This window comes from Mauremys mutica, chromosome 5, assembly GCF_020497125.1.
Source record: "Mauremys mutica isolate MM-2020 ecotype Southern chromosome 5, ASM2049712v1, whole genome shotgun sequence".
NCBI classification, from domain to species: domain Eukaryota; kingdom Metazoa; phylum Chordata; order Testudines; family Geoemydidae; genus Mauremys; species Mauremys mutica.
In genome coordinates this window covers 62,350,646-62,377,108 of record NC_059076.1, presented here as the reverse complement: position 1 = coordinate 62,377,108, position 26,463 = coordinate 62,350,646, and the positions used below count along the sequence as shown (strand labels likewise).

The 26,463-nt window shown below is 42.6% G+C and overlaps 1 protein-coding gene across 7 annotated transcripts in view; it reads right to left on the bottom strand.

Moving 5' to 3' along the window:
* Window positions 1-26,463, bottom strand: part of FHIP1A (FHF complex subunit HOOK interacting protein 1A) — a 131,636-nt gene that overhangs the window by 26,269 nt on the left and 78,904 nt on the right. For all 7 annotated transcript variants that reach the window (XM_045017887.1, XM_045017889.1, XM_045017893.1 and 4 more), the window contains 4 exons: window positions 25,395-26,021; window positions 16,861-17,016; window positions 13,935-14,021; window positions 419-586 (listed from right to left, as the gene is read on the bottom strand). In XM_045017887.1, coding sequence (XP_044873822.1) covers window positions 419-586; window positions 13,935-14,021; window positions 16,861-17,016; window positions 25,395-26,021 — 1,038 coding nt within the window. The remainder of the gene's footprint in view (window positions 1-418; window positions 587-13,934; window positions 14,022-16,860; window positions 17,017-25,394; window positions 26,022-26,463) is intronic.

The window sequence follows — 26,463 nt, the reverse complement described above, 5'->3', positions numbered from 1 at the left end:
TATGGCCACCAAAATTATTGTTCTTGAATATTTGTATAAATCTCAGGGATGAGTTATCTATGGCAGGAATAATTTAGCAGTATCCAGAGTGGGAATAACTCCACTAGAGGCAGGTAAATTACTCCAAAACTTACCTTCTATTTTGTGGCAGATGTTAGGCTCCTAGAAGCCCCCCAGAGTCTCCTTCAACCACTCTAGAGCTATCTTACACACTCCCAAACTGCTCATCACTATAGTGGCTAAGTGACAACAATTACAGCAAAACAACATTAGGTTTAGATCACAAAGACAGGTACGAAAGCAAATTCACAGTTAAAGGTTAAACAGAGCCATAGTAAATACAGATATGATGAAGCTCCCACTAAATCTGTTAACCCAAATTCATCAAAAGCACGTGCTTCCCTCCTGCTTGCCTTACCTGAAAAGGAGTGTTGATTCGGCTCGTGAGTGTATCTAGGATGTGCACATTCTCATGCTGGTGCAGCAGGATGAAACGCAAGAAAATCTGGAGTAGAGCTGGCTCTGAAACACTGCGCAAAAAGAGATCCAGGTATGCAGTTGTAGTCATTACCTCCTCCACAGTCACCTACAAGCAAATATATGGTAAGTGCATATCTTACAAACACCACCATTGTGCTTACATTATGTGTGGCTTCTGCAGTAACACTATATACACAATACACTATAACAGCACATTTTGACTTTTTGCTTTTAGATATGTGGAATGGAAAGCCTCTGATTATTAAAAAGAACCAACATTTTTGTGCTTATTTCAATGATGTGATTAGTTAAAGAAAGTACACCCCCCATCTGCTGAAATACAACGCTAGTTCACAAATACCTTGAGATCCTCACCACCATCTCTCTACCACTGGGCTGGCTCCATTCTCCTGCCACTGTTCAGATTTGCATTCAGAGAATGGTAAAGCCATTTATTTGGTATTCAGATGAATCTATTGAATACCAGCATATGCCACACCCCTAGAAATGAACAATAATGAATGAACCAACAAAAAAGGATACAGGGTTTTTTTTAAAAATGTATCCCTCCACGAAGTTGTATTTTATCTTTACCTTTCCACTTCTTACTTTCCAACAGCACTTTACACCCTAGCCCAAATACACACACACACAAACGTAGATTGATGCACAAAGTTTCCTACCAGATTTCAGGCCCAAGTATTTGGTATTCATACGGCAAAATTGATACTGCATGTTACTTTGCTAACGTAGGATTTTTTAAGCTTCTCTATTGACAATATGTGCTGGCAAGGCACAAAGTATTCCAAAGGCTGCCTCTGCATCATGCACTGATGCTACAAAGTCAGCTTTTTAAAAATAGCTACCTATGAGCCTAATAAGCTTACATGTACAAAGATAAACCCTTACATATAGGAATCTGTCTATAAGAAAAGGGGCATTAAACATCTTTTGTTTACCACTCTTAGCTGGGTGAATGAAAAGACAGATTTGATTAAAAAAGAATCAAAGCTGTCACTTAAAAGCTAAGAGGATTTAGAAAGTACTCAGAAGGGCAGCATTTGCTTAACATGCCGTAAATATTAAAATGCCAGTTCCATTATGCTGCATGTTAGCTACACACAGGAATGCCATGTTGCAGATTCCTTTTAAAGCCCTTTTTAGGATCACCTGCAGAACAATCTTATTTTCACTAGTGACAGAACATAAGAATATTGTCTACAGTCTTGTGAACTGTGTAGAAATGTGGAAGACTCCAAGTACCCCTAAATTTGGGGGTGGTCGTTCACTCTCTTTTTGAAGCTTTATTCTGTTATTCATACAATGCCTCTCTGTTAATAGTTCAGGTAGTTTGGACTACTAACTCCCTTTTTCATTAGAAAAAAAGCTACTGTACTAATGCAAGCTGGTCATAGCTGGACATAGCTCATGCACCCAAGGATCCTACGCTCTAACGTAGATGCTAGCAATACTGTTTATACATGTATTACACACACACACACACACACACACACACACACGTTAGAAGATTATTAAGATTGGGAAATCAAGCACTCAATAGTTAGAAAATGCCAAAATTAAGATTGCCTCGACAGCTTTAATTCAGCCCCCTTGTGCTTATGCATTATGACACAGCCATTGATTACATGATCACATAGTATTGATGTAATATATGGGCCAGACTTGTTAACATAACCCAGTCACTGTCCAATATCAGTGTTAAATAAGATTCGGGATTCAGTAGCCTGTACAGTACCATGGCAAACACACCATTAACAATCCTTTTAACATTTTCTTGAAGATACAAAAGAGAAGGAAAAATAAGTAAAGCATCTGAAGTGTAAAGTAAGACTTTCACTTTTAACATCATCACTTGTTCCCTTTCCCTTTAGCTGGAGAGAGTTTTTATAAAGAAAAATCCTGTTTGACAGTCCCTTAGACGGTAATAAAGATGCTAATAACAGTCCTTTTGGGGAAAAGAGTAGTTAGTTGAGTTGCTGCTGTTGCTGATGTTAAAGTCTGATCTTGTTTCATCCCAGGTGGTGACTGGGATTCAGTCTGGTAGAGGTGGCAATGTTATCTGGATCCCTCTGTCTGGCCTAGTGTGGTCAGAACATTTCTTATAATTAGGACAAAGGAGGTCTGGGCTATGAGGAGATGTGGTAGCAGCCATCATGGTGAAATTTTCTTCAGTAGCTTCTATCTGTTCCTCTGTCCCCACTCCCCCGAGTCTCTTTCTTTAAAGACACACGAAGAGAATGGTGGGTGGAATAGTCCATCTCCTTACCTCATTATTCTGTCCACTAATTACACACCAATTTTGGTTCATTAATTTCTGGTTCCACATCTTATGTTTTTACTAAGCATGATTTTATTATGGTCCTTGAGTTAGATCACTAGGCCTTTTTGTTTAGACTAATTCTGTTTTTCTCTCCCTTTCATACTTTTTCTCATCAGCATCGGTTATGGTGACATTTTATGAACTTTTACATACTTCTTTTTACAGCTGAGCTTACAATTAAGGCAAATTTGTTGGCCCAGTTATTACAAGAGGGCCCCTGCACAGGATGGACTGGTTCTGAGGATAAATCAGGGTTGTGTAGTGAAGGAGGCTGTTGCCTGTTGGACCTCTGCTTCATTTATTGCAGAAGTTGGAAGATGTGTAGTGAATGATGCAGGGGGTTGCAGGAAGAGAAGGGAGGGTGTCATGGTTAAGGCAGTTGAATGCTTTCTTGGAGAACTGGATCCCTAGGTTTTTTGAAAAGCAAACTGCAAAAATCTCAGAAATTCCATCATATTGACACCCATATGGTTCATCAGCAGTTTCTTCACCCAGCCAGTCCCAGAACTGCCCCCGCAACCGAACTACTCATCAGATACATCTCCCCCCATCACTTCCTTTACCCTGCCCCAATGGTTCACAGTTTCAGTCTCCCACACAGTTCCTTTGCCCAGCCAGTCCCAGCCTCCCAGTACCTCTCCCGTGCCAGTCTACCCCACCCCAGGCTCCTTGTCCCAATCTACTCACCTCTTCCCCCGAAACCCCAAGATCTGGTTCTTGTCCCCTCTGCATTTGAATGAGGCACCTTCCTCCCACCAGCCCCAGGGGAGCATTGAGGGCACAGGAGAGTCTCCCTGCTCTGAGCTGAGGTGCCTGGACATAGCACAGCAAGCAGCAGCCCAGAGCTGCAAATTTCAGGGAAATCTTGTGCAGTCTAGGGCTGGAGCATGCCCAGGGTGCGCAGAATCTTCAGGGAATCTTGCTGTGAAGATCTAGTAAGTCTCTACTAACCATAACAGTATGTAACATGTGCCAAGGGCCTTAAGTGAGGATGGGGTGGGATTCTACAAAGAAAAAGTTTAAATGCACAGTTCAGTGCTGAAACAGTATTTGTAGGACATACTAAATATCATGGAACCAGTGTTCTTTGAACTCTTCTCTGTCATTTTTTGAGGACTGACCTGGGACTAAAGAGTTTGATGAACTGTGACAGGGATGGAAGGAAGCGGTTTGGAAGAGTGAGAGTAAAAAACACAAACACTGGACAAAAAGTGTCGTGGAGTTTGGAGAAAGTGGAAGAGGAAGGGCAAAAGGGCTTGTCACCATTGTATGTGGGCCACTTAAAAAGCTCATTATTCATTGTGCCACGATTGGCATGTAATGCAGCCATCTGAAATCTCTGGGCCTGATTCTTGCTTAAACAGATGTAAATCTGCAGTAACTCATCTTCATTTTACATTAGCTCCCTCCTCTCACAATGGTTTTGTGAAAATAAATCCATTGTTTGTGAAGAACCCAGACTGTGGTGATGTGCATCACAGAAAAGCTCCTGAGTAAGTTAACAGTTCTGTGTTCAGAGCAGGATTTAAATTAAATAAGGCCTGGGGCCACATGTTGAACAAGGAGAAAAAATATTGCACAGCTGCTCACTAAGTGAGCAACAGACATCTCATATACTGAATGAGGCTGGGATCCTGTCAAAAAATACTATGTGCTCATGTAATTAAAGACTATACCATAATGCATATGCACCAGGGGGATGAATTAAGGTTGCACAGGCAACTCCTATGAATTTTAGGATTTCTTTACTTTTCAGTACTGAACTTCACAACCTTAAGAGTGTTCTTTTAACATAATTTGTGTGTGTAATTATGTGTGTGTGTGTATATATAATACCGTGAGGAAGCCCAGCTCACAACCTAGCAAAAGAAAAGATTGCTGCTGTTTGGCAGAAAGTACTCAACTACATGCCATGGGTTCTACCTCCAATGGCTTGGGAAAGGGAGCCATTAAGGTGGCAACTGGATTTTTCAAACTAGTTTATCAGTACTCTGTGCATCTCCTCTTCATCTCACATTTTTTTGCTTTTGTTTTCTTTCATGTTATTTGTGACAGTTGGTGTCTCTGTCCTAAATGAATTGCAGTTTCGCTGGGAACCTTGGGAAATGAAATATTTTATTCTATAGGTTATTTTATAAGACAGTTTGTCTGGAAACTGAGACTCAGTTCATTTGCTGATACCGAAGCAGTTTTTCCTAGGAAATATCAAAAACAAGGAAATCAATTAAATTTTCTGCAGACTACCGGCTGCTTCCCTTGCCTTCAATTAAATGCCTTTGGGAGAGGGATTTTGGGAAGTGTGTAAATCCTTTTTATTAAATGCAAATTAGTATTCAGGTAAATACCAAGAGTACAAGAAAAAAGAATCTAACAAAATAAGAGAACAAAATAATTTATGCTACAACAAAGATGAACCATGGTTGGAGAAAAACATTGTTCTATTCCACACGGACATCAAAACAATGGGCCCCGCGACATAATGAAGTATCTGCATTTCCAGACTGAAAGGGAAAGGAGTATATTAAGGAGAGAGAACTCTGTCTTGCAGTGAAAGGTTACACAAAACACAGAGACTAGACTACAGATGAGGGACAAATTTCATAACTCAAGTTTTGGGCTCACCCACCAATGCCTCCACAATAGCTAAATGGATGTAGTCATTTACACTTGTCATACATTTTGTGATTCCTCTCAACTTCTGCTTTATGCCAAACAATTTTTACTTTTAATTAACTGCCTCCCTCCGGTTTTGACTTTAGAGACTTTTTGCAAGGAAAACTCCTTCCCATTATCCCAGAGAAAAATAAAACAATTTCTGATCTTACAGAGTATCTGGTCATACGTGGAAAAGTCACAAAATATTCCCTCACTGGCACTATGAGGAAGCTAGTTGGAGTCAGTGGGAGCGTTGGAAGTGCTTGAAGGCCCCGATACACTATATTTTAACTATAGTGCTGTTTTCTTTATTCTCTTCTTCAACCTTCAATTTGCCTCTCTCCCTTTTGAACAGATTGGAGACTGTGTCCTGAGTTAAGTGCAATATATTGGGTTTGATTCTCTAGAAGACATGCATACCAATTTCTTTACAGTATGCAGATAATAGATCATAGGACTGGAAGGGACCTTGAGAGGTTATCTAGTCCAGTCCCCTGGACAGATGGCAGAACTAAGTATTTGTCTAGACCATCCGTGACAGTATAATAGACCTGATGTGGCTGGTGTCAGCTCCAGGAGGCTCTGGAACAGAGAGGGAAGCTTTTTAGAGAGTGTGGCAGGGCTTTGGAGAGTCATGGAATAGACAAGAAAACTGCCTTCTGTATTTCCTATATTTAATACATACATCCACAGTTAAGAAATAAGATGTATAAACCCTCATGCTTCAGGGCATAAGCCAACTACCAACTTCCTGAGGTTAGGAAGAAAGATGGTTTAACCATCATTGCACCTTTCTGTAACAGGATACTGGACCCAGGGCTGAAAGTAAAATTTCTCTCTTACCGGTACAGTTGGGGGCTTCCAAAAACCTTTCACCCCTGGAAGGGGCAGGGCCTCGGGCAGAAGTGGCAGGGCTGGGGGTCAGCATCCCCCAGCCAGTCCCAGGGCCGGCTCTAGGTTTTTTGCTGCCCCAAGCAAAAAAATGTTTGGCTGCCCACCCCCCCCAATTAATTTTTGCTTTTACATATGTTTGCACTTTGCAGTTTTGTTTTGACTATTTAAAATTTAAAAAAAAATGAAAACAGAGAATTTGTAGTTAGTGAAACAAAACCATTTCCTACTAATGTAATTTTAACATTTAATTTTAACAAAACCCTCCTGCCTGGCCCAACTCTTACCTTGCTGCAGATCTGGCCCGAGGCGGATTCAGCTCCAGTCACCACCGCTCCCAGGGCCAGGGGTTGGGGCTGCTGCTGGATCCCAGCCCTGCTCATCCTTGGTCTTCGCCTTGGCCCTGGCATGAGCTGGGCTCAGCCCGGGCTGCCGCTCTGCTCCCCTCTCCCGTCCCCTGGCAGGAGGCGGCGCAGAGGGGAGGAGGCGGGGACAAGCCAAGGAGGAGCGGCCCATCCTCTGCAGCCGGGGAAGGGCTGCGCTACTGGCTCCTGCCGCTCTTCCGCGGTCAGAGGCCACCACCCCCAAGGCGGAGCCGGTAGCGTGGCCCTGCCCCGGCTGCAGAGGACGGGCTGCTCCTCAGCTTGTTCGTGCCACTCTCCTGCAGTCAGCAGCCACCCCCACTCCCTAGGCAGGATCCGATAGCGCGGCCCAGCCCAGCTGCAGAGGACAGGCTGCTCCTCAGCTTGCAGCAGCGCGAACCAGGGCTGCCCAGAGGATTCAGGGGGCCTGGGGCGAAGCAATTTTGGGGGCCCCTTCCATAAAAAAAAGTTGCAATACTATAGAATACTGTATTCTCGTGGGGGCCCCGGGAAAATTGCCACACTTGCCCCCACCCCCCCCGGTTGCCCTGGGAAAAATAAATATTTAAAAACCTTCTGCATCTCAGCACAAACCCAGTTTTGAGAATTTCTTTTCAAGTCACCTTTATAAGGTATCACTGGTTCTCAGCATCAGCTAGTGCTAAAAGGCACTAAAGCTCATTAAAAAGGTTGTACAAATATTTTCCGTCAAAACTTTTTTTGGATCGAAAACTAGGGGTTTTTAAAAAGCAGAAAAAAATCACAGACAATGTCTGCTTTCTTTCAAAATTTGTTGTGGTTTTTCTAATTGAAAACGCTGAAATAAGTCTGCCAAAACCTGAACATGATTTGGGGTTTCAGAAGTGTGTGGCCAAATATTTGCTGCTTGCTGTGTTTGATTGTTTAAAGGAACAATAAAAAAATTCTGCTTAAAAAAAATCCAAAACTTTTTAATTTTAATGGAGTTACATGGCTTGCCTCCTTGATCTTCTCCGGCAAAAGCACACACAACAATAGACAGACAAAGACTTTCCTCCCTCCCAGATTTGAAAGTATCTTGTCTCCTTATTGGTCCTGTTGGTCAGGTGTCAGCTAGGTTATGTGATCTTCTTAACCCTTTACTGGCAAAAGAGGAATTCACCCTTAACTGTATGTTTATGACACACTCTATCAGATGTCACTGCTCAATCTGACGGGGGCCCTAGTAAGCCAAAGTTCTTCCAGCCCTTCTGGAAGGGTTGCGTCTTTGGTCAGAAGGACTTGTCTGCTGGCTGAATCAAAAGAAGGCCCTGAGTCAGTTTAATGTGGACTTTTTATGTCAAACACCCTTTCTTAGTCAGTTGGTCTCTGGAAAACCTAGTTTGAACCGGTTTATGCAAGTGTCCCCAGGCATGGTACCTCTCTGGAGGTCTTTACAATCTGAGTGATTCACCTTAAATCACCATCCACTGCTTTTAGTTCCTGAAGGAGCTGTGGTATCATTCCCCCTCACTCTCCTCCACTGCCCCAAGTTGCATACAGTCCCTGGCCCACAGTGATACATACACCATTCATAAGCTTAATACAGTATGTATCCCCAGAGATACTGCACGAGGTTGCATCATATGTCCTAACAACCTAGTATATTAGTTTCTTTTGTAGCTGCATTGCATTGTTGACACATTCACTTTGTGATTCACTATAATCCCCAGATCCTTTCCAGCGGTACTACTGCCTAGCTAGTTATTCCCTATTTTGTAGTTAGGAATGAAAAATCAAATGTATAAGTGTAGTAATTTGCACTTGTTTTTACTGAATTTCATCTGCTGATTTCAGACCAATCCTCCAATTTATCAAGGGCATTTCAAATTCTAATCCTGTCCTCCAAAGTGCTTTCAACCCCTCCCAGCCTGGTGTCATCTGCAAATTGCCTAAGTGAACTTTTGACTCCATTATCCAATTGATTTATGAAAATATTGAATAGTGCTGGACCCCTGTGGGACTGCTGGACACATTTACCACTTTGAAAGTGTATCATTGATAACTGTCCTCCAACCAGTTTTTCACCCACTATTTCCCTACCTGCACATGACTGAGCTGTAGAAGGCAGGCCAAGCACATACTTGGCTAAAATAATGTAGAAATATCTTGTGGTTAATCTGAAGAGCAGAAATACACTATTTTCCTTCTTTGCCCAAGGAGTGACTCAGTGATAGGTCAGAAGGAGGAATGTGCTCATCCCATCCAGCAAAAGTAATAGTTTCAGCCAGATATCTAGGCACTGGGACAGGGGCTGGGTGAGAAGCTGAGGGTTAAGGTAAGCAAGATATATTTAGCAGGTGCCCCCTGTGAGACTGAACTCAGGCCAGCGGGCCATTCAGGCTAGGCATAAGGAGCATACAGAAGCCTGTGTGGTAACAACTAAAGCTGGGTGATTTTTTTTGTTCAATCAAAACAACATTTAAGAAAAAATGTGCAGAAAAATGTTATTTCATTCAACTTTTGTTTTCCACTTAAAGTCTTTAAAAATGGTTTTCATTGAGCTTTTCCTCTCTTGGCCTTTCCTTCTCCTCGCCTCCTTTTCCCTCTCGGGGCGGGGAGAGAAAAAGGTAAAGAGGGAGAAAAAGAAGGCGCGGTAGAGGGGTAACAACAAATTGAAAAACAAAAACAAACAAACAAATAAAAACCCTGCTAAACGTTCCAAATGAAATGAGATGAGATTTTTTAGAATCCCTGACCCATCCTGCTCCTTGTGCCCCGACAACCACCTCCCTGAGACCCCCCCAATCCCACCCCCCCTTCCCTGTCCCCTGACCACCCCCACCCCACAGAACCTCTGCCCCCTCCCTGCCCCCTGAGTGTCCCCGGGACTCCCTGCCCCTTAGCCAACCCCCCGGCCCCGGCCGCTTACCCCCGGCTCACCGCGCGCGTCGAGAAGCGGCCCTGAACAGCGCTTCAGCCACATGGCTCCGGAGGTGCCTGAGCTCTTCCCCGCTCAGAGCCGCATGGTAAGGGGAGGAGCCGCTCGGCTAGGAGCTCGCAGCCCCGCTCCCTTACCACGCGGCTCTGAGCGGGGCGGAGCTCAGCCCCCCCCCCGGAGCCACGCGGCTGCAGCGCTGTCTAGGACGCGCTGAGGCACCGGGGGGATGTCGGTCCTGGCGCGAACAAGCGGAGGAGGAGTGGCCCATCTTCTGCAGCCAGGCAGGGCCGCGCTACCAGGTCCCGCCGCTCTTCCGCGGTAAGGGGCCATCCCTCTCCCCCAAGCAGAGCCGGTAGCACGGCCCTGCCCCAGCTGCAGAGGATGGGCTGCTCCTGCTTGGCTTGTTAGCGCCGCTCTCCCGCGGTCAGTGGCCACCCCCCCTCCCCAAGCGAGAGCCGGTAGCGCGGCCCTGCCCCGGCTGCAGAGGACAGGCCGCTCCTCGGCTCGCAGCGGTGGGATGAGCTGGGGCCCCAGCCTTATGCCGCCCCCTATATTTTGCCGCCCTAAGCACCTGCCTGTTTAGCTGGTGCCTAGAGCCGCCCCTGGCCAGTCCGTCCGTGCTGCCTGGTCCGCGCTGCCCAGGGCTCCAGTGGTGATTTAAAGGGACGGCCCCGGGGCAGCTGCTCCTTTTGCCCCTCTGTCAGCAGCCCTGCAGCTAGGGACCCGGCAGGGCCGCCGATGCGGGGTGCACAAGGGGCAGCAATGTTAAAGCGCTGCTGTGGCAGTGCTTTAAGCAGGGTCCTTTAAAGTGCTATCACGGCTGCGCTTTAAAGTCAGCTGTATGGGCTGGTACTGGAGGCCACTTTTTACCAGTACGCCGTACCGGCCCGTACTGCCTTATTTTCACCCCTGACTGGACCAGACGGAACGCTAGTCTGAACTGAAATGACTGTTTCAGTGTTCTTTCCTGCCAAAGCAGAGCTGTTAGTTAGGCCATTGTTTGGATTATGTATTGAACTAAAACCATTGGAACAGGTTTGGATCCAGAGCTCAGATCTGAGGTCCACCCACAAAAACGTTTGGGTATGGATGGGTTTTGGGGATGGATGAATTTTGGATTCTAGTTTTTGCCCTACTCCTAGGTTTTGAGTTAACAACTATAATGGGCAGGTGGTTTGTGTAGATTTATTGAAAGCAGTTATTCCGTGGCTTTGGATAATAGAGTACTTAAAATCCACAAATAAAAACTAAATAAACTGCCCAACCAGAATGGTCTAGACTAGAAAAATTCATCCATAGTAACAAACACAACAACCATCTCTCTCTCACATTTAACCCTCCACAGACCTACCTATCTAACTAGGCATATCAATTTGGTATTTGAGCTCTCAAAAGGGGGAGGGGAGAGAGGAGAGGAGGAATAGCAGCAGCAAGCTTTGCAGTATTGAGCCAGAAATGTCCAAAAAGATCAGATATTTATCTGGACATTTAAGCCTTTGGATCCCAGATATATTTTAGCATCCCAAAATAACTTCAATTACTTTAGAAATTAGGAAGCCAACAGCACTGTGTATAATGGAAGAAGATTCTATTTTCTGAGTTAAGTAAGGATTTGGCTCAGGTGTTTCTCTCATTTTGCCCTTTCTTTATTAAAAAACAAGTCTCCAGGTGGATGAGTGAGATAACTTGAAAAATCATCATCAACTCAGCACTAACTTTTTGGGTGGCAATTAGAAATGGTTTCTATATATGAAGGAGTTGTTCCAGCACAGTGAAAAATCTTCCTTATCTACTCAGCCAGGAGGTGTCTGTCCCAGAAGCAAGGGTTTAAAATAGTAACCTATTATGGAGTTTTTCTGGGTTTTATGAAGATCTCAGATGTAACTGCATTTGCTCATTACCTCCTTCTAGGGGGTTTGTCTCAGACGCATCTGAGTCTTTCTTCAGATCCACTAGACGGTGCAGTCTGTCCTCCATTAAATATGTTTAGGCAAAATAGTGCATTAAATTGTTAATTTTGAACATAAAAATTGAAAAGAAGTTTTGGTAGCCAGCAAAGGTATGTTATTGGAAGAACAATGGACTTGCTGAATCTGAAGAAGGTTCATTAATGACTAAGGCTTGGAACTCAAATACTCTAACAGCCAAATTGACTTTTGTTTTCGAAAGAAACCTGAATTCAATTGACTTCAGAGGTGTATAAGCCTGAAGTACCACTGACGGATCCCACAAAAAGGAAATGTTAGCAGCGGTTTCATTGATGTGGAGATCTGATTTCTTTAAGTAACATTTACATGGTGATAGCCAGCCCAATTTCTCGTTAATTGGTTTAATTACAGATATTGACAGTTTTTAGCTTTTTAAATACTGATGCCCAACTAATCTCAAATACTTCATAGCCAGGGCCTGATTAGACTAATCTCGGGGCTAAATTCTGCTCTCAATTAAAACGAGCAGAACAACTCCCAAGACATCCATAAAATTATTTGGATTGACAAAAGAGTAACTGTAAAAAGAATTTGTGACTGGATAACCCAATTAGAATCTCTTAGTGACTGGATAACCCAATTAGAATCTTTTTCTCCACTTTCAATAGAGTAGAACCTCAGTGTTACAGACACCTTGGGAATGAGGTTGTCTGTAACTCTGAAATGGTCCATAACTCTGAAGAGGAGGTTACGGAGCTCAGCCACATGGGGTATTAGGGCTGCAGCCACGGGGGATAAGGAGGGTTTGATCATCCTGCCAGTCATCCTTTTCGAATAGCAGAACAGAATGACCCTCTGGGACATTGAAAGAAACGCATCTGACAGACTGCCAGTGTCTGTACTGATGTTAAGGCAGGAACAGACCAGAACAGTCCTTATGGCTGATTATGGCGACTCTCTGTTTTAGGATAAGTTATAATGTTTACTATGGGGTCTTGTTTCCTATATGCATTACAAATTAGGTCTTTTAGTTAAATATACAATTCTTTGTTTTAAGGTTTAGTAAGTAAGAGGATCTTGTGTTGTGTTTATGTTAATGAGATTAGAGGCATGTTGAAGGCCCGTGCCCCAATGTAAACTGTTTTGGTCACAAGATTTAGTAAGGTTTAATTTACAATGTCTTTTTTGCTCAACATAAAACACTGCTGTTTGTATACCTTTGTAAAAGACTGAGTTCAGAGTTCTGTATTAATATGCCTAGCAAGAATCTATTTTGTCCAAAAATATTTTCTGAATCTTTTTTGTCTGTATTGTTACACATACTTGTTGACAGGTATTTTTAAATAAATGACCAAAAATAATTGAAACTAGTGTGATTATATTATGTTATTTTGATAAATAAAATATGCAGAATTTTGCAGAATTTTAAAATATTGTGCACAGAATTTTTAATTTTGCCCACCAAAATTCCCCCAGCAGTAGCTAATAGCAAGCACTGTTTGGCCTCAAGCGCATGGAGTACATGTGTACCCACAGTGCAATACTCATAGGGACCAGCACTTGAAGGAGAATCACAGTTTCTGCTCCAAACATGGGTACAGTACTCAGCACTTCTGTAGAAGCTGTAGGACAATATATAATATAAACCTTGCTTTAGAAAGCTGGAAACAGGTTAGAAGCTCCCGCTTCAGCTCTTTAACTAAGAGCAGCACTAAGTTGAAGAGCAAGAAGTAGACAGATTGTACAGCAGTAAGGCTAATGACACTTCAACTGAACCACCACAATGCATACATTTCTTAACAGAGTCATAGCTGCCAAATTTTGTGCATCTCTATATTTAATCTTTTTTTATTACTGAAAAAAGTCAGTCTTCCTACCATGGTTTCCTCACGCAGTGGGAGCAAGCCCCCTACCATTAACATCACCAGCATCCTGGTACTAATAGGATTAATATGGATTTAACATTAAGGTCACGTCAAACAAACAAGACTTAGTTTTTACATTTCAAACTTGTCCATTCTTGCATTGACACAGCATCCCACAACCAACCTACTTCATAATCATGTGTAAGACCTTAGCTGGCAACCAACTTGGGGCTTATTTCCCAGACAGGTGGAGGATGCCGACCTCAAATAGATGTGCTACAGTCACATCTCTAACAGAATAAAGCAGTACATACTCCTTTACTGAAAGACGATCTCCTGCCATCACAGAGAGATGCCTCCATCCTGGTTAATGATCAAATGCCATAAAAGATAAATGGAGAGTATAGGAAGGGGAGATTATATGGAATTTCACCACCACCTAATATCCCATTGGTTATTAATGTTGCCTTTGTCTGCTATAAACTTATGTTTATGCACACACAAATCACTGACCTTATGGAGTGCAGGAGCCATCACTGGCACCAAAAACCCATCATAAATGTAGTTCACAAGCTGGTTACGAATCAAGGGATGTGCCACCTAAAAAAGAAATCTCGTGTCATGATAAATTGCATCTCTGAACCATCATATTTGTTCTTAAAGCAATAGTTCTCTGCAAAAATTCTTAAGATATAACACAGAATATCTTTAATCACTGTCAAAACCCTCTGCCCATTTCAACAATACCTTGATTTTGTTCTTTTGAACAGTTTTTGTTTTGGGTATTAAAAGGTTTCCCCTCTGCAACTAAATACACAAAGTACATTTGAGTAACAACAAGAATGATACAGCCAAACACAGAGACAGGGCTTTTCCCATATATTTCAATCTCCCTGCCTGCTGACAAGAATGAATGGACGGACAGTGTGATGCACATGCCCATGAACCAAAATAGAACTGGCAGGTCTAATTTTAGCCCTACCAGCCCTGACGGGGTCACTAAGGTGGACATATCATCATTAACCTGTAATACTACAATAAAAAAGCAGAATGGCAGTTTTTATATATTTCAAAAGTACACTATATTGGGAGCATTCTCACTCCACTGGTCAAACACGCAATCTTTTTTTCCTTCTGAAAGTGCATTACTCACGCAAGAGACTGGTTAAGCACTTAAAAAAAGATAAGTTACTTGTCATGTGTAATAAAAAATGTGTAGTAAAACATGATAAACCATTGATTATTTTTACAACGTGGAGTTAATTTTTTGTTTTCAAAAGAGCAAAACAGTTACGTCACATTAGGAACTAATACTTTCTAAAAATAAATTTGGTATTATAGGAGCACAGAAGTGTATTAGAAACCAAGTATTTTTTTTAAAAAAATATTTTAATTATGCTACATATGTATCTGAGTATATGCATATATTTCACACCCACAAAGGGACCCACCCACCCACTCCTCAAAGTCTCCATGAATACAGTCCTCTTATGCCTCTGCTCAGCCCTCCTCAGATTTGTGACTCCGGCTGTGGAGGGGAGAACAGGGGATACTATCCCAATAATACTCCCCTCTTCAACCCAGTGGATGGGGAGAGAGGGACGGAGTCAGAGGGGCTGGAGTCCTGGCTCCACCCTCCCTGTTTATTCACTGGTACAAGTAGCTGTCCCAGCACAGAATAAACCACTCCATGAAAAGCAGCGATATATTCCCCTCACCAAAGCGACCAAGGTGAATCTGTGGCTGAGGGTATGTCTACACTGTGTTTTAAAACCTATAGCAGAGAGTCAAGCACCTGCATCTACAGACTCAGGCTCACACTAAGGCGCTAAAAACAGCCGTTTAGAGCTTCAGGCTCAGGCTGGAGCTTGGACTATGAAACCTGGCACACGGGCTTCAGCGCTTGAGCTACACGGCTGTTTTTAGCACTGTAGCATGAGAGTCTGTAGACCCGGGTGCTGAGACTTGCTGCCACAGATTTTAAAATGCAGTGCAGACATACCCTGAGTCACAATTAGTTCTCTGGTGTGCTCCTGCAGTGTTCCAGCTATGCTCTGCCTCGTACCGAGGGTAGATTGTAAAGTTACAATCTAGCAGTACATAAAAAAAATAGAATTCATTCAATGTCTCTCCCCCTACCCCCTTACAGAAACATTTTTTTAAATATCTGGTTGTTTGGATTTATTTTTTAACTGATTTAAAATAATTTCACTTTTTCTTTACTATCTATAACAGCCTTCACTCTAATGAAAAAAATGTAGTACCAAATGTCACTGGCTAAGAGTGTAACCTCTCTTGGAACAGGGTAGACAGAAAGGAGTACGGCCACCATTTCACATTTCAACATGTACGCATTAGAAGGCTGATTATATTGCAGCTTCTGGGATGAAAACAACTATTAATTCTATTTATGACATGTAAGGTTTATTTTTTTTAAATGATAAAGCTTCATTTGCGTTAAACAAATACAGTCAGCTGTTTCACTATATTTTGCATACAGACCTTTATAGAAATTACTGTTTAATTTACAATAAAATATGACAACTTCACTAATGTTATTGAGCATTTCTTTATACAGAAAACAAATCCACAGATGCAGCAAAATTTAAAAACTGTAGCCTAAAAATATATATAAAACCTGATTTTTATCTTTAGACTGGCGATGAAAATAGCCAGGAATCAAAAGGGGGAAAAAATCTAATCAAGAAATGAAGAACAGAGAGTGTGTTCTAAACAGACCAATTTTGAAGGGAATTTAATTTGTGTTGATAAGAAGATGCTTAACTCCTGCTAAATTCAACTACAGTAACAACATTCTTTATATAGTACACATCATTAGGGAAAATAAGTGTTTTTGTTTGTAGACTTTTATGAGAACCTAGATGTAAAGATGAGATATTCTTCTCTATTCAAATAGATAAAATTACCTTTTTCCTCAAATAAAGACATTTGATTTCTTTTAATATCAATGTGGGTATTAATATCAATGTGGGTATTTAAAATGCAATCAACAATCTTTAGGAAGAGAATTAAGACTAGTCTCCCAATTACTCAATGTAATAACTCCCCAAAACCTGCATATTTACATTTTATTAATTAAAAACATTTGCTACTTGAAAGCCAGCCATGTAGATTAATCTTTATAGCCATACTGCACAGTAACAGCTTTGAACACTTTTTTTCATACATACATATATTTCCAGGCCAGAAGGAATCATTGTGATCATCTAGTCTGACCTTCTGTATAACATAAGCCATAGGACTTCCCCAAAATAACTCCTAGAGAAGATCTTTCATTCATCCATTTAAACAAAGATGTTAAACTAAACTAAATATTAGTTCTATACACTACTGTCCACCAAATAAGCACATCCTGTAAAAGGCTTTTAACTATATAGTTTAACTGCTGCTACAAAGAAGTCTGAGTCAGATCCAGTACCTGTATCACTGCATTGCAAAACTCTAGGGAATTCATGAACTGAACAAGAGCTGGGGACAGGAGCCAGTCATCTTTCAGCAGACAGTGCCATTCTCCATTTTCTTCCAGCTTTGTTGGCAAAGATGAATAGAGGCCACTCAGTCCTGTTGCTAGTACCTGTATTCAGAAACAAAGAGGAAACAGCCCTTTACCTAACTGTTCAGTTCATGGGCTTAAACAATGTTTCAACACAACATTAAATCATTTTTCTTACTAGTTACAGTAATACTTAGAAGGATGACAGAAAAGGAGGGAAATGAATGTTAAAGTGATGCTGCACAAAATCATCAGTTTTTAAAATTCATTTAATCTGAAATTCCTCTTTTTTTTTTTAATAGCTGCCACTTAGGAAAAACTGCCCAAGACAAAGGCCCCCTAATGATTGTAATCTGTTTTAACTGGCAAACCACCGTTGTTTTCTTTATGTTCAGAAGTCCATTTTACATCTGTTCCTTCCTGCTTTCACCTTTCTCCAGTCTAGTATCAGTCTCTATATGATCTCTACCATCTGGTGAAACATCAGAGAAATACTAGTCACTGTCTTCAGAACTCCGTAACTATGAATATCGAGGGAATCATTGAAGGCTGCCATTTTATGGTTACAGGTGAATAGACACAGCAGTTCCATTATGAATGATAGAAAGTAGGATCATCCCATCAGCAACAAGCACAACTTCATTCAGGCATCACACATCTGGCACCTTTTGTTCCTAGGATTTGGAACTCATGGTGCCAGATATAGTAAGGAAAATGTATCAGAGGGGTAGCCGTGTTAACAGGGGCGTCTCTAGGATTTCCGCCGCCCCAAAACAGGGCGACACGCCGCAGGGGGCGCTCTATCGGTCACCGGTCCCGCGGCTCCGGTGGACCTCCCGCAGACGTGCCTGCAGAGGGTCCGCTGGCCCCGCGGCTCCGGTGAACCTCCCGCAGGCATGCCTGCCGATGCTCCACCGGAGCCGCGGGACCAGCCGCCCCTCCGCAGGCACGTCTGCGGGAGGTCTACCGGAGCTGCGGTCCCAGCGGACCTTCCGCAGGCATGCCTGCGGGAGGTCCGCCGGAGCCGCCTGCCGCCCTCCCGCTGGGACGCCGCCCCAAGCGTGTGCTTGGCGCGCTGGGGTCTGGAGCCGGCCCTGCGTGTTAATCTGGATCTGTAAAAAGCAACAAAGAGTCTATAAGGTGCCACAGGACTCTGTTGCTTTTTAAGGAAAATGGTCACTCTTAATAGTTATAGGTTCTGTTTACCACTGGGGAGAGGTGGAACAGGGGAAAAGAGTCTTGCGAGAAATTATGGGCATTGTTGCTAATGTTAATGAGTAAAGATACTTTACATATAGAAGATGCTGTGCAAGTATAACACTGTAGTTTTATGACCATGAATATAAAATACACCATTACAAAGCTGTTATAGTGTTAACTGCATTTTCTCAAAGTTAGGAGCAGTTTCAAGTCACAGATTTTATAAGAAGTTACCAAACCACAATGTTCTCAGGCATTATCTTGTCCACAGCTCCATCTTTCCTTCTTTCTCATGATTTCATACAGTTTCTATGCTACTTTTTAAAATGAGCCTCACTTTAATGTGGTCATTAGGACCAAAGCACAAGGGGATCTTTTCAGTTTTCATGCAGCAGATTCTTGGCAAGAATATCCCTATTCTCCACAAACACCCATTTGACCCTTATAACGTGAGGGGGTCAGAGCCCTGCTCCAAAGCAAGCGGATTTATCTATTACAAAATGAATGCTTGTCACAGTAGAGAACAGAGACCCAAAAGTTAATTTTATGGGGATTCCAGTCCTGAGGTGCATTAATTAAATCTATTACAATTGGTAGCTCACCCTACAGGGCAAAGGTAGTATCCCTGAATACTCTCCATTCCTTTAACCACCTAACTTTGAAGATATATTTCTGTAGACAGGCATAATTAAGCCAGATATAAAAATACAGTGGGAAAAGTAATGCTTAGATATGCTGAGCTGCACTGTTTCTTTTCTTTATAAGTCAGGATGTAGACCAAGAACTAAGAAGCTGGAGTATGAGTAGTTATAGCAACGGCTCCAGTTATTTTTATGATCACATTCTTCAGTACCAGGATGACTTAAAAACAAGTTGGGGGGGGGGAGGCTAAAAGCGACAGCATGTCCAGAGCCCCCAAAATGACAGAGTGGCCAAACATGAGCAAGTGGCATTGTGAACTGGTTTAGGTAGGGGCAATTGATAGTCCACCTGCCATTGACAGTCCAGTGAGCAAATTGCCTGCCTCAGATCCCACCACTGCTGCCACTGGAAATGTCACACCAGGCCCACGAAAATCTACCAGGCCGAGAGTCTGGAGGTAGGAGCAGGGTCAGGGATGCCACTCCCACTGGAAGCGGGGCCAGAAGATAGGGAAATGTGAAAGCTGGAGCACACCCCTGCCAGCCACACACAGGGCAGAGCCCCCTTATCACCACAGGGAGAGCAGTGACCCCACAGGCCTGGGCTCCCTCTAACGCCCCAAGACTTTTCACTTCTTAAACTCTTTCATCTCCACGGCAATTCTTTTGGAGGGGAGCTCAGTTGAAAAACCTCTGTGAAGCCCTTGTGGCAAGTGTGACTCAGCAGCCTTCTAACGGACAGGGTTAGTTTTAGGTGTTTATGTTCTGCCTCTCCTCCAGAAGGTCACTGCACGAGACTTAAATACTATGCACTCAGGAATACACAAAATTGTATTTATTTAGCATTTGATACTAAGGGCACATCTGTACAACAAAAACAAAAATCCTGCGGCATCAAGTCTCAGAGCCCAGGTCAGCTGACTCAGGCTCATGCTACAGGGCTAAAAATATCAGTATAGGCTTTCCTGTTCAGGATGAAGCTCGGGCTCTGGGACCTTACCTCATCGCTGGGTCTCGGAGCCTGGGCTCCAGTCAAACCCTGAACATCTACACTGCTATTTTTAGCCCTGTAGCATGAGCCCGAGTCAACTGATCTGGGATCTGAAACTCACTACCTCCCTCCACCCCACCCCTTTTAAAAAAGTATAGTGTATATTAAGTGATCACAGGTTCAGATTCTGGAGAAAAAAATGAGAAGAAATTGATAAGAAAACTTCTTTGCATGGTTCATACCATAATATAGTTTGGGGGAAATTTCTAAGAATAATTTCATGATAGGTGGTTTTTGTTTTGTTTTTTCCATCAGAGAGAGGGAAGTGAAGGAAGGCGGGGATGGGGTAGATTAGAAAGGAATTAATTGGCCTGTAAAATTACTTCTGCATAGGACAAATGCCTTATAGTCACCTATCAGAATTACAGACAACTCTGGGCAGGAAAAAAAAATCTTCATTAGATGATTTGCGTTACTTGTGTATTGCACTGGATTAGTCAACATGAATTTGGTTTTAGATCTGCCATTTATTCAGTCATCCATCCACCTTATTCATAAATCCATATTTAGGCCCCTAAATATAAGTGGCCTGGTTCTGAGGTGCTGAGTACTATCCATAGTTCTCATTGAGACACAAATTCACTCCCTGGAACTAGATGAAACGGACTTTCAACTTCATGCCTCACTACACATGAAAAAGGAGTGAAACTCACAACCACCCCAAACAACTCACCTTGGAATTACTTAAATAAGGTTCTCAAAAGCAGAATCTATGTTGGGAACAATTTCAGCAGTTTATGTAGCCAAAACAGTTTGAGGATTTTTACCGTGTGCTAAGGTCTAAACAGAGCTATTGCTAGAAATTAATGTGTACAAGCTTGGCACTAATTAATTCAGAAAAAATAAAATGATGAATGTCAAATATGAAAAGCAAGAACTTCTTAATTTCTGTAACAGGGCACATAAAATAAGGTACTTTTGGGGGGTTATTTCATGGATTTTTGTATTTTTTTTCTATTCTTGATCAGTAGAGACAGAACCATAAATGCTAAGATCATAGAAAAACAGAGATGTAGAAAGAGACAAAGGAAGTTGTTCCTACATCGACCCTTTCCCTTCACTCCAACAATGCTGCCAGTGCCAACACACTATCTGTCTGTTTCTTCCATGCTGTTAACTATGGCTGTAATGCCCTTATGAGGTGGTCCTCAAGGCCACACTCTATACATCAGTCCCCTCTGATGACTCACATCTTCTGTGATGCCCATAAGACACTGACTGATTATGACAAGGCCGTGAGTTATTTGGGGATAGTCTACATATCTTGTGTGTTCATAGTGGGCCTCCCACAAACTGTGGGCACTCTCAAAGCCAGTACATAATGGATGGATTTGTAACTACTAGCAAATATTCAGTATTTGTGAACTTCTACAACTCAAACCCTCTAGAAATGTTAATTCTCACTACGTCTCGGGAAGTAGGTGGTATGTTCAACTCACAGAGAAGGAAACTGAGGCAAATAAATCAAATTATTCATCTGAAGATATAAAGAAAGTCTATACAAGAGCTGGGAATAAAGTTCAGGAGCTCGTCTCCTAGTCCTAGGCTCAGAAGAGTAGACCATGTCTTGGCTCATGCAATCCATCCCTCTACCCTATAATCTAAGCTTGAACACTTTGTCCACTGTAGTTTTAAGTGGAGTAAATCAAAGTAGCTTGTGTCACTTCTCTTAGGAAAATAGCAGTAAGGAAGCTTTTTAATCTTTCTATTTGTATGTACCCAAGCAGAAGGGAACTGGAGCCACGTTCTGATCTCAAACTTTTGAGGGTCGCGACCCCCATACCCTTGTCCACACACACACACCCCTCTGAGCTGGGGCCTTGGCTCCGGACAGGGATAAGGGGGCCGCAGCTGGGGCCACAGCTTGGGGTGGGGCTGGCGCTGAAACCGGGCCCGTGGCTAGGGGCCAAGACTGGGGGTAGGAGCGGATTCACGGCCAGGCTTCAGCCAGGCCCACAGCCAGCAGTGGCGGCCGGCAGCCAGGGCCACGGTCAGGTGCTGTTCTTCTCATGGTCTTGCCCCCAGCCTTGGTCCTGGGCTAGGAATGGAGCTACAGCCAACAGCCGAGACTGGGGGTGAGACTGGGAATGGAGCCGTGCCAAGTCTGGGGATGGGGACAGGCACCAGGATGGGGACGCGGCTGGGGGCAGGGCCTGGATGCACCCTCCCAAACATTTCTCCACAGCCTTCTAGGGGGGCATGCCCCACAGTTTGGGGACCTCTGATCTATGGAGTTGTTCCAGATGTGCAACAGAGCAAAATTTGGCCCTTGATTCTGTAAAGAGCAACATAAAAAAAAAAAAAAAAAAAGGACAGTACTGGCAGCCAAATTCCTGCCAGGGGAAACAAGAAGCACAAACCACAAGATTGCATTAGAGTTTATTACGGAGTTGGACTAGTCTCATTACTGTTCAGAAAATCTGATTCTAACACACACTGACAATCATTTTAATTAGGAAGGCTTTTTGTCAATCACAGTTCCCCGCTGTTTGTAGGTTAAGATAATTGGCTTTTATCTTTAGTATAAAAAGACTTTTTTTTTTCCAAATTAATTGGCAGATGTAATTATGGAAGTTATTGTATAGATTCAATAATGGTATTATCTGAAGGACAATTGAAAAACCAAGCTCATGTATTCTTTAGTAGCATCTATTTAAATTAGGTCGAACAGAGCCTCTTGCTGCAAGAGACTGCTTCATTATTTGCAATGTATGGGTATGGTGTTCAGAATTGTAAAAGTGAATCATCAAAAGTTAGATAGAAACCCGTTTTTTAGGCTGCTACCAAACCCCTGCTTGGTCTGAGCCCTGTTCCGCACTTGCAGAAGAGGTTGCAGGATGGAGTTGAAAGGGTTGATCAAAAAAGGGCCATTAGGAAGAACTGGCCTCCAGTGAGCAACTCTGCCACTGGTTGGGGAAGAGTACATCTTATCCTTGCCCCAACCTGGCTACTCAGGCTAGCTGCTGGATTCAGGATTTGCATCTAAATGTGGGAAAATTCATGTAGAAAGAAGGAGGTTTTGCTGTCTTTTTTTGTTTTTATCAACAGCCCCAACTCCTGCTCTTGCCTGAGGCAGCTGGCACATGGGGGAGGTGTGAGTGTGATGCCAATGCATTGCCTCCTGCATGTCTGGCACAGGAGACATCTCTTTCACTGCAGGAGTGCTCAGGCCAAGTAATTACTATGCCCTGCCATGGACTGTTTACTGCTTCTCTGAACTGGAGCAATTTACATATGTGATGTTGCCAGCAAGCATGCACTGGGTCAGCAGTAAAAGTGATAGACAACTTGAGATCTAGACACAATCTCCTACCCACATACCCTTCTGGTGTTCTGTGGAGGGTTGTCTCCATTGGGGGCAGGGAAACTGCCACAGTGCAGGATTTATTAGCAGTTAATGGGGGGGGGGGGAGAATCACATGGAGAAAGATATTTATAATTGAAATAGTTATTGACACAATGTTTTAAATCAAAATCTGCATTTCTAGCCTCTGACTGATGGCCATAATCTCTGCTTGTGCAGACAGTCCTCTGATTCGGAGCTGGGCAAAGCAGTAATCAATGAAAAATATCCTGAATAAAAATACTTTGGACTTCTATACACATAAGAACAGCCATACTGGGTCAGACCAAAGGTCCATCTAGCTCTGTATCCTGTTTTCTGACCGTGGTCAATGCCAAGTGCCCCAGAGGGAATGAACAGAATAGGTAATCATCAAGTGACCCATTATGAGCTTCTGCCAAATAGAGGCTAAGGACACCAACCCTGCCCATCCTGGCTAATAGCCATTGATGGACCTATCCTCCATGAATTTATCTAGTTCTTTTTTGAACCCTGTTATAGTCTTCGCCTTCACAACATCCTCTGACAAAGAGTTCCACAGGTTGACTGTGCGTTGTGTGAAGAAATACTTCCTTTTGTTTGTTTTAAACCTGCTGCCTATTAATCTCATATGGTGACCCCTAGTTCTTGTCAGGGCCAGCTCCAGCTTTTTTGCCATCTCAAGCAGTGAAGAAAAGAAAAAGAAAAAAAAAAAAGCCCAATTGAGCGGAGCGATTGAGCTGCCGCCGAAGAGGAAGCAAGGCACTGAAGGACCCACCTCCGAATTGCCGCCCCAACAATGGACGGACAGCCGCTCCTTTCTATTGGCTGCCCCAGGCACCTGCTTCCTTTGCTGGTGTCTGGAGCCATCCCTGGTTCTTGTGTTATTAGAAGGAGTATATAACACTTCCTTATTTACTTTCTCCACACCAGTCATGATTTTATAGACCGCTATCATATCTCCCCTTAGTCGTCTCTTTTCCAAGCTGAATAGTTCCATTCTTATTAATCTCTTCTCATACGGAAGCTGTTCCATACCCCTAATCATTTTTGTTGCTCTTTTCCAATTCCAATATATCTTTTTTGAGATGGGGCAACCACATCTGCACACAGTATTCAAGATGTGGGCATACCATGGATTTATATAGAGGCAATATGATATTTTCTGTCTTCTTATCTATCCCTTTCTTAATAATGCCCAACATTCTGTTTGCTTTTTTGACTGCTGCTGCACATTGAGTGGATGTTTTCAGAGAACTATCCACAGTGACTTTAAGATCTCTTTCGTGAGTGGTAACAGCTAATTCAGACCCCATCATTTTATATGTATATACATTTAAGAATCAACACGTGCTTTGTAAATTTATAAAATAAGCCTCAATACTCCAAACTCATTATATTGACATGTTGTACATAGGGGATCTGAGGCAAAAGTGTTAACCTGCCCAAGGTCACATAGCAAGCCTGTGGCAGAGCTGACAAAGCCAGAACAAATATCTGCTAAATCCCAGTTCTATGCTAACTAGACAAGATTTTCTTTTCCCATTTAAAACCTGCCTCGTCTTTTATTGCTAGACTAAAACACAAACCACATAGAATGTAAATAAGAATTAAATACCAAACCAGAAAAAGGTGATTTTTTTCAGGTGGTCTTATGTAGCTCTATTTTAGCCCTCTTTACCAAATACCACGTGTAGCATCTATAATTTCATCTCAGGCCCCAATTTCTTATTTTACTTGGAGGCAAGCAAAGAAGCAATCAAAAAAGAGAAATCCATCTTTGCACCCTGATTTAACATTTGCTTAGCAAACAACTATTCTGCTGTGGGAGGGTTGATTGGTTGTCTCTTTCAAGTAATAGGTTTATTATTGTTTAAAATTGTAAAGTTAGATTTCTAACAAGTACTAAAGCTGAATATATATATATTGGTTTAAAAGACTCAGAACAGGGACCCCTATTGCCAAGTTTGATAAAGGAAGCCTCTGTTCAGCAAGATGGTGGTTAATGGTGAAAACTGTTTCCCCTTGCCAGCCACACCTCCCCACCCCGATAGCATCTATAATTTCTACAGGACTAGCATGGTTTCCAGCCCTATAGTTTAGAATTATGGAATAAGTAAAATTAATCATCTTTCCTAAAAAGGATAGTGGAAGGAAAAAGCAAAAAAGGGAAAAGTTAGAGAGAAAGTAAATTTATGGTTTTAAAAAAAAAAAAAGAAAAGAAAAAAAAAGCCCAACAACTTACAGGACAAAAGTAGGTGTTTTCTACTATGTGATTTGCAACAACGTTGTTCTCAGCTGACAGGGACATTATGAAGAGCAGAGCGTCACGAGCCTGCTGACCTACTGTTCCTTCCCGATGGATGAAGGGAATCAAAAGGGAAAAAATGAGGAAGTTGGCAGCTCCTTGGTCCTCGCTGGTGTGGAAAAACAGCTCCAGAATGGAAGGATCTTTGGCTAGGATAGAGCAGAGTTGGTTCAGCAGGACAACCAGCTCCAACTCCACAGCTGGTGTGGCTGTTCCTGAGCAAGAGCTCAGCAACATCATCAAAGGCTTCAAGATGGGCTTGTGGTGCAGCACAGGCTGATGGGACTGAGTAACCAGCATCTCATATATCTTCAGCTGCTCAATTTTTGTCTCATCGTTGAACTCCCGCCTCAAGCTCCAAAGGAAGAGTTTCTCCATTATGTTCTCTGTGACCACAAACTCAAGGATAGGCCCCATTGCAGCATCTTTGGCTTGCTCCTCAATTAATAAGAAAAGCATATGCTCCACATAATTCAGCACAGTGCTGGCCTCATCTGGTGGAATTGCCCCATATTTCGCCTGAGTATTTTTCAAAGGGTCATGCTTCTCTAAGATTTTTACAACCTAAACAAACCAAATGCACATTTATCATCCCAGTGTACATGATTAAAAATATATAGTTGAATAGAAACAGATCAATGTCTTTTACTTTTCATGCTTTAGACTTTTTGCACACTGATAAATCAATCTTTAAAATTTCACACTTATCACATATCAGAGGGGTAGCCGTGTTAGTCTGGTTCTGTAGAAGCAGCAAAGAATCCTGTGGCATCTTCTTGCATCCGAAGAAGTGGGTATTCACCCACGAAAGCTCATGCTGCAAAACGTCTGTTAGTCTATAAGGTGCCACAGGATTCTTTGCTGCTTCTACACTTGTCACACATTCTGGACTAAACTGTGACATCTTTAGTCACACTGACCAGTCCCTTATTGCACAAGTAGCCCCATTGCTGCAAATTTGGGATTTATTAAAGTGTGGATTAGATAGGTTCTAGTGTACCTCAAA